This window comes from Quercus lobata, chromosome 11 (assembly GCF_001633185.2).
Source record: "Quercus lobata isolate SW786 chromosome 11, ValleyOak3.0 Primary Assembly, whole genome shotgun sequence".
NCBI classification, from domain to species: Eukaryota; Viridiplantae; Streptophyta; class Magnoliopsida; order Fagales; family Fagaceae; genus Quercus; species Quercus lobata.
The window spans coordinates 27,892,348-27,901,468 of NC_044914.1; the positions used below are offsets into that span (position 1 = coordinate 27,892,348).

At 32.9% G+C, this 9,121-nt stretch overlaps 1 protein-coding gene across 1 annotated transcript; it reads left to right on the top strand.

The window, feature by feature from the left end:
- Nucleotides 1-1,274: 1,274 nt before the first annotated feature.
- Nucleotides 1,275-1,667, top strand: LOC115966657 (egg cell-secreted protein 1.4-like). Its single transcript, XM_031085845.1, has one exon. It carries the CDS (start codon nt 1,275-1,277, stop codon nt 1,665-1,667), a length of 393 nt encoding a protein of 130 aa, XP_030941705.1.
- The last annotated feature ends 7,454 nt before the right edge of the window (nt 1,668-9,121 follow it).

The following is a 9,121-nucleotide window of genomic DNA, read 5'->3' on the forward strand; positions in this document are numbered from 1 at the left end:
TAAAAAAAAAAAAAAAAAGCCCTGAAACGCGGACGCGCAATACAAACAGACCTTTAGTCACGCACCTAGATTCACAAAACTGAAATAAACAAACAAAGAAAATAAATGAAACAAGCTTTGTTTCTAGAAAAATAAAAAATAAAAATAAAAATAAAAATGAAACAAGCCAAACAATTGGAGATGAAAATCAGGGAAAAAAAAAAAATGAAATGAAGGGCGTGATCCATTATGGTTAAGCGGCTGGAATGAAAATTTTCTGCCAGAACGAAATGGAAATCATAACTTTGATTTCTATAATAAAAAAAATCCATAAATTGATATGACAACTTAAGTGATAGTGCCATATCATATAGTTATTAATTAAATTCACATCACTTTTTGAGGCCAAACTCAATTTCGTTTAGGCTTTAGAGCATTCACGTAATTTCTTCCACTAAAATAGCATAAACCACTAAACCTATTTGAATTATATGATTTTTATATTCTTAACATTAATACAAAGTTTCATTTCAATTAGATGTTATTTACTATTAGGTTGAAAAACAAATACTGTGTGCACTTTTTAAATGTAAAAACTTTAAATTTAAATTTTTAATTGTTGACATAATTATTGGTTTTAGATCATTTTCAACTTTTGTAAGTATGTAAAATATAAGAAGATAATCTAATTCAATAGTGATTGATAGATTTGTTAAAATTCACATTCAATAAAAAATATTAAATTGTATACAACATAACTTAGAGTTATATCTTGAAGCAAAAAAAAAAAAAAAAAAAAAAAAAAAAAAAAAAAAAAAAAAAAAAGAAAAAGAGAAAACCTCAGAGTTATATCAAATGTTACTTAGAGTTAGACATTTTAAAATACAAAAACTTGAAAGAAAGTTACATAGAACAAAGTTGAGTTTCAGATTGCCCAGGCTTGAATGATTATAAAAATTAAAACATAAAAATAAAAATAAAAAATTGCCCAGGCTTGTCACAAGTGTGGGTCACCTCTTGTCATCCCATAAAATAAATCTGTACTCCTTCGGCTTCCTAAGGCTAAAATCTTGATTGATCAGATGACAGTTACAGAAACCCATGACATCTCCTATTATCTCCTTTTGATTAATACAATTAAACCCCATTACCACTATATATAATGGTTAAACATCACAAAATCCTTTCCTCTCCCTCATCACTTGCTCTATAAATAGATTCCCACTTCTCAACTTTTTCATATCTCTCAATCTCCCACTCTCATATAGACACACATACACACAAATCATTTTCCAATGGCTAGCGGAAATGTGTTTATGTTTTTCTTTCTTGCATGTCTCTTGGCAGTGACAAATGTGACAGCAACAAGGGACTTGTACATTAAGCCTGGACACAGGCTCGCAGCAAGGCTTGATACCAGTGAAGGCTTAGTCCCTTGCTGGAATGCGCTATTGGAGCTCAAATCATGTTCAAATGAGATTGTTGTTTTCTTCCTCAATGGCCAGGCTGATATTGGTCCTGACTGTTGCCGTGCCATTACAATTATAACACATAACTGCTGGCCTGCCATGCTCACTTCACTCGGTTTCATAGCTGAGGAAGGCAATATTCTAAGTGGCTATTGTGATGCGGCAGCCTCCGTTCCATCTACAGCTCCTTCTCCAAGCTCACCAGCGCCTCGGGCCTAGTCTTAGAGAGAAATATATATATAAAAGGTTGTACCAAGTGCGCAAAGCTTTATGCAACCTATTGGTACTTTTTTAGTTACAGCAAGATATTATGTCCCTCTCTTGCCTTTTGTTTTGGTTTGTTTTACTGAGAATTATTTCCTGGGACAAATTGGTTGTCTCTCTGTCACGCTCCCTGGGTACATATTGGGAATTTTCATGTGGTTTAGTCTACTATGTAATAATTAACCACGTAATAATAAAAAAAAAAAAATGTTTTGCTATATAAAACTTTGATCATCAGATGTTTAGCAATTCCGCTTAGCTTTTCATTTTACTCTGTACATGTTCCTGCATATTTTGAATGGTCGTTTCAACCAGACTACTATAATCGGATCCTACCTATTTATGGTAAGCATTGACATGACCATCTCCCATTGAGTCAAAAAGTCACTTTTCTTGGGCATCAATAGTCCTAAACAACTCTTCAATAATTTACCTTTAAAAAAATATTCAAACATATAAGGTATAAGAAGAAAATATAATTCAATAATGAATTTGTTATAATTCACAAATCCAATAAAAATTTATTGTGAACAATTATTTTATTAAATCTCAAATCAAATCACTACAAATAAATAAGCCCTGAAAGTAAAGATTATGTTTTCATTATTCATTGAACAATTAATTTATAAAATCTCAAATCAAATCACTATAAATAAATATAAGTCCTGAAAACAAAGAGTATGTTTTCATTATTCTGATGGCTGTGTTATTTTTATACATCCTTTTCATTCCCAATGTAGACACATCCGAGATCACTCTAGTATTAAGGTGGAGGATAAGTTTGAGGTGGTGGTTATGGAGGTGGAGCCGTGGAGGATAAGTTGGAGATGGTGGTGGATATAAATGGGGTGAGGCTAGTGGCGATGGCGGATAAGCTGAAGTTGAGGGTGGATACCATGTTGGAGAAGGAGAACAATTTGGGTAGGAAGGTGGGTTATGAACTTCAGATATTGGTGGGTACAAAGGGGCTCGGGTTGTAGGCGGTGTCTCGGATGGCAATGCTGATGGAATTTTGCTTTTTGCAAGTTTCTGCAATAATCCAATAAATTATTCAGCTCCCATTAAAAAAAGAAAAATACCTCAATGAATTAATACAAGATTCATGCTATTAAATAATAATAATCCAATGTACTTTAGTGTAGCTTAATGTCGCTTATAGGAGCATTAGAATAATGTAATACAAGTTTCACTTCTCCTGACTTCCTGTAAGGGAGAAAAGTGTACGTTAATAGGCAAAATTCTGGTGAATGTAAAGGGTATTTTCCACCATATTTCCTAGAAATTTGGTAAAACCAGGCATATATGAATAGGGTTGGCAAAACTTGAAACTTTTCAGGGTGTCCAGCTAAATATATGAATATGTATATATATATATATATATATATATATATATATATATAAAAGAAAATTTCATTAAGATAGTTTCATATAATTAATTTAAAACAAATATTTTTTCTTTCAAATAAATCCAGTGTAATTATCTTTTTAAATTATATCAATCACAATAATTATTCTTTACAAAATTTAAATCAAGGCTTTTTTGTTAAATAAGTTAAAGATACATATCAATAAGTGTATAAAAATCATGGTTTTAAAAACTGGTACGGTGAAAGAACCAGTCGATGAGCTAATTACCGGTTTTCTAGTCGGACCGAGGTCCGACCGATCGATGAAAACATGTAATATGATAAAAAAGAAGGGGCAAAAGTGTCTTACCTTAGGATGGGGAAGGAAGCCTTTGAAACTTTGACCAAGAGAATGACAAAAAAAAAAAAATTTGTGAGAAGGGATCGAGAGAGAAATCGGAGAGAAAGACAAAGAACTTTTGAAAAAAATCAGATCTAATTCCTATATGTTTTTTAAAATTGAAATCCAATTATTCGAGAGGAATCGGACAGGAATCTAAATGTAAATGAAGAAAGGTTCGACTAGTTGAAAGGAATCGGGAAAGAATCGAAGGGACCAGAGACCTTAAGCTGAAAAACTGATTTTCTTCTTCACATTTTGATTGGTCGAAAAATAGACTCGATCGGTCGAATTCTAAAGAAACAAAAATTTTGAAAAATTCTGGAAAAATTTTCTGTAGAATCATTTGAAAAATAATTTTTATAATATAACATGTATGTTCATGACTTTAAATGATTTTTAAAACCAAATTTTTTTTAAAAAAAAAATCCAACCTTTATCAAATTTCTTTAATCTTTTCTTTCCTCACTCCCCAAAATGCAATAAACACATCAAGTTGTTTAATTTTGGACGACTACTAAACTTAACACACAATTACATGTACCAAATTTAACAAAGTTTTGCTTGTGTTGTGTGCAACCAGTAAGTGTATGAGATACTTACAAGGTGATATGTAGATAGAAAATATATAAGTACAATTTCTACATTATTCATGACATAAGTTTGAAAGTGACTATCACCTAAAGAGTTACATCATATAACTCTCACATTTCCTAGAAAACACACTTGCAACCATGCATATATATATATATATATATATATATTTTTTTTTTTGAATTTTGCTTTTTCTTTTTCTTTTGAAGCATATTTATCTTTATTTTTCATTTTGCTTTTTGCTTCTTTTATCTATTGTACAGTAACACCTTAAGTATTTTGTTGTGCAAGTGCTACACCTTATCGAGCATGACTTTTATAATTTGTACACAGGTGTTCATGATTGGAGAGTAATAGTGGTGAGATGGTTATTTATGCCTTTCTCCTAGGATTTTTTAGTCCTTAAAATCAAAAGAATATGACTTCAAAATCAAGAGCATGTGATAAAAAACCATAAACAACTCATACAATATAAGCACTACATAGCACAAACTAGCAAAGTGCAGAAGAATAAAGCTCATCAAAGCTAAACAAGGTACACAGTCACGAAATGTAAATTTCATAGGCCAACCTTAATTACACATCTTGAAGATGTATAATACAAAATCCCCATTTTTTTTTTTGTTTTCTGATTTTCTATTTAAAAAAAAAAACAAAAAACAACCAAAACAAACCTAGAATGCAATGTATGAATGTTACGCAAATGCAAACCCTAAAGAAAAACAATTTTGGTCATAGGAGATAGAAAGAATTGACACAAGGACCATGAAACTCATAGGTGACTAGGGACATGTGATCACACCAATCACTTGACGAAGAGACTCAAACTTACTCCTATCAAGTGGTTTGGTAAAGATGTCTGCATTCTGACACTCAGTAGGAATGTACTCAAGAGCAGCAACCTTTCTTTCGACAAGATCCCTGATGAAGTGATATCTAGGTGAATTGGTAGCAAAAGAACCAGGAGACAAATGATATATTGTTTCACATCCGTCTAAAAATTTTATACTATCTTCAAGGGCTCTCCCATAGCTTAGCTTGTAAGTAACCAGAAAAAAAACTAAAAATTTAATTTATGATTTATATTGTTCTTTATAAAAAAATTTAGGCCAAAATCCAAATTACCGGTTTAAAGTTTAGGTGAATTGTCATTTTTATTTCTAAAATTTTTATTTTTGTTATTTTAGTCTCTCTACATTTTTATCAAATTAGTCATTTCGTTCATTGCATCTATAAAATTGTTGTTAAGTCCAAATACAAGAGCATCAATCACATATATCAATAGTGTCAATTTCATAAAAGGTAATTGATGGAATGACCATGTAAACACAAATTTTTCTCAATTGTAGAAAATCAAACAATTGAAAAGAAATATGGTTTGCAAATAATAATTTGTATTGGTGAATAACAAGTACAATCTCTATTTCAATTCTTTTACAAAAGAATACCCTTTGATTCTATCTTCATTGAACTTGACTCGAACAAGGAATCTTCTTGACTTTAGTTGAAAGATGGATTGAACGGTCTCCACAACAAATCTCTAGCTTCAAGCTTATTGGAGATTTATTGTTCTTCAAGTCTTTGAATATGAAGGCTTTTAGGTTGAAGTTCTTTGGGGCTTTAGAGGCTTGATCCGTTGAGCTTCAAGGATTTGAGGTTTGTTGAAGTTTATGGTGGCTTTTTCAGCTTAATTCCAATAGAACTTCAAAGAACTTATTTGAATGTCCTTCGTGTGTTCTTGAGACAGAATTTCTCTAGAGCTTTGACGTCTTGAAAACTTGGTCTTGAAAATGAGAAGGGATGTCCTCTATTTATAGTGATTTCAGAGGATAAGCTCCACTATGAATTGATATGCTTGAAAGTATGTAGCAGACTTTTGATTGGTCCAAGTTCTTCTTAGAGATAATTATCACTATTTATCTATTTTGATAAAGATCATATTTTGATAAAGATAATAATCAACAAAGATAAATAATTATCTCTATTTAATTTATTTAATAAAGATAATTATCTACCAATTTTGAATAGAAAATTTATCTTTATTTTATTTATTTATTTATTTTAATAAAGATAATTACCCATAAATTTTGAATAGGAAATTTATCTTTATCTTGTGGGCCAAATGACACATGACAAATTTTGATATGCCAATGTGATGCCAATTTGGATGACACATGTCATTACCTAATTTAATTAATTTAATGACATTAATTTAGAATTTGCCACTAAACTTTGATGTGGCATTTTATAATTGGCTTAAAATTTTGCCTCTTACAGACCAATTTAACAAGAACCTTAAAATTTTAATGCTATTGAATTATAAGGCTCTTGGTAACATAAATAACAATTCTAAGTTTCTAACACAGGGAAATCTGGTGGATGCCTACCTCAAGATAGAACAAAATGAAGTTCTTTTTGAGAAAGAAACAAATTGAAGTTGATTATATATGTAGCAAAGCAAAAAAGAAAAAAAGAAAAAGCAAAGCTCACCGGTGAATAGTTGGTGACTGTCTTGACACCTCCAGCTCCACCAGGGGTAGCTCGATGAAGCTTATCCTCAACAATCAAGTTTATCGATGTGCCAGTGCCCTGTTATATACATACTGAAAATTTTAAGTTTTGTAATGTTCTATTCGTACTTGTAACTACCACGTTATCACTACAACTATTTGTTCGTTTAGACCCCTTAAACTAGATTGTTTAACCTAACTTATTAACCAAGTGATTACTTAGATTAATTTTTAGATCTAGGTTTGATAGGCCAAAAACGAATTGACCCCTTGTGATAAATTAACCAATTAATTTAGCCAAGTGAATTAATTAAGTTAATTAACATGCAAACACGTGGTAGCACAAACAAATCACCAATAAACTAAGTATGCAGCAGAAAACAAATTGACACGGTGATTTGTTTACGAATGGAGAAAACCAACATGGCAAAAACCCCACCGGGTGATTTTAAGGTCACCACTCCCGAAATTCCACTATTATCACAACAAGCGATTACAAGTAAAAGAATCCTAGTACCTTATACTAACCTATAGTTGAACCCTTATCCCAATACCCAATTGGACTTGTTCTGTAGTGACAATTTCTCCTTTTGATGCATAGCTCCCAGTACATGATTAACCAATTGCGCGGATCTTAGTACGCGACTTCAATCACCAACTAGAGAAAGTTGTTGGCTGCAAAATTCTTTAGTTCATCCCAACTATGAAGATCAAGAATATGCTTGATCACAAAACCCCACGGTGCACAAATACAGCAACTTCTTCACAAGAATGATGAATTAGGGAAAATTTTGTCTTCGGTCACAATTTGCTTGAACAAACTTTGCTCAACACTTGTGCAACTTGTGAACACTTTGATGGCTCTAAAAATAATCCTTTTATATGTCTAGGGTTGTGAGAAAAGAAAGCATAAACACATAATCATGGGTTAAAGTCAAAACAAAACTGAAACTTTGTTTTTCATAAATCTTGACAGATGCCTATTTGTCGAGCTGCTATCGAGTCACGAGGCTGGAACAGCTTCTTGAGCTCGATAGATGGCTAGCTGTCGAGCTTTAATGATAGACACTTCTTCAGCTTGTTTCTTGGACAGACTTGCATGGTTTTGACACTTGATCTTGAAAAAAAGTTTCTTGAAGCATTAAATACATCCTAGATCTACCCAAATACAAGTAAAGTATGTTTTGTCAAAGGATTAGCCAATTACAAAAAATAGTGACATATGTTCCTAACAAGTGAATCATATATGTCCTAACAATCTCCCCCTTTGGAAATCTGTGACAAAACTACAACAAACAAATTAGATATGAGAGAAGCCATAAATCACTTAACTCATATTCACTTGTTGAATATAATAAAATCTATCGTAACACAAACTCTTGAAAAATTTTGCAAGAAGAGAGTTTATGGCAAAAAGACTTTGACAACCTGTATTTCTGAAACACTTTAAACAAAACTCATCAAGGCATCTTTGTGTGAAACATAATTAATAGATTGCATACAAGTATAAGAAGCATGTGCATAAAGAGAGAAAAGAAACAACACATGCAAAGGTATGTGAAAGAAACATACATCAACATATAAAGAAAATAAGTACAATGTATGTCAATAATGGTCACAAGACCTAAGGTATAAGAATAAATGTATCTCAAATAGAAAGAAAAGAAAAGATATAAGTAATCCACACTACATCCCTTAAAAATCAACACTTCTCCTAACAAAAATGTCCTATACTAACTCTCCCCTTAAGAATGATTACTCTCATATCCAAAACTACTACCCCTTTTTGTCACGAGTGACAAAGGGTAAGAGTGTCAAGTAGACATCTCATCGGTAGAACTAGCATCTCCATCATCACAATCATCATCATCCTCATCCTCAAAATCAGAAGCCACTGGAGGAGGTGGAGGAGAAGCCTCAAGAGCGATGTCACCCATGATCGCCTACCGCCGTGCAATATGGCCGACACGAACGTTCACCTGATACAGCTCTCTAGAGAGTGTATCAAGGCGAGCATCCATGCACTGTAGCTGCACCATGATGTCCCCGAGTGACACATCGCTTGTAGAAGAGGAGGGAGCAAATGTGGATGGAACAAATTGAGATGGAGCTGAACGGGAATCTGCGTGATAGCCGAAGGGAAAATAAGCTTATCACGGCTACCCGTATCCCTATACACATCTATAATAGAAAGAATAAAATGTGAAAAAAAATCTATAGTGAGGTGCTCTAACAAAGAAAGAAAAAATCGAGCACGAGGCTCTTTGATAGAGTTGGGGTGAGAGAGTGGGTGCACCAGGCTCTTTGAACGTTCGTATCCCTATACGAACGTTCACCTGATATAGCTCTCTAGAGAGTGTATCAAGGCGAGCATCCATGCACTGTAGCTGCACCATGATGTCCCCGAGTGACACATCGCTTGTAGAAGAGGAGGGAGCAAATGTGGATGGAACAAATTGAGATGGAGCTGAACGGGAATCCGCGTGATAGCCGAAGGGAAAATAAGCTTATCACGGCTACCCGTATCCCTATACACATCTATAATAGAAAGAATAAAAT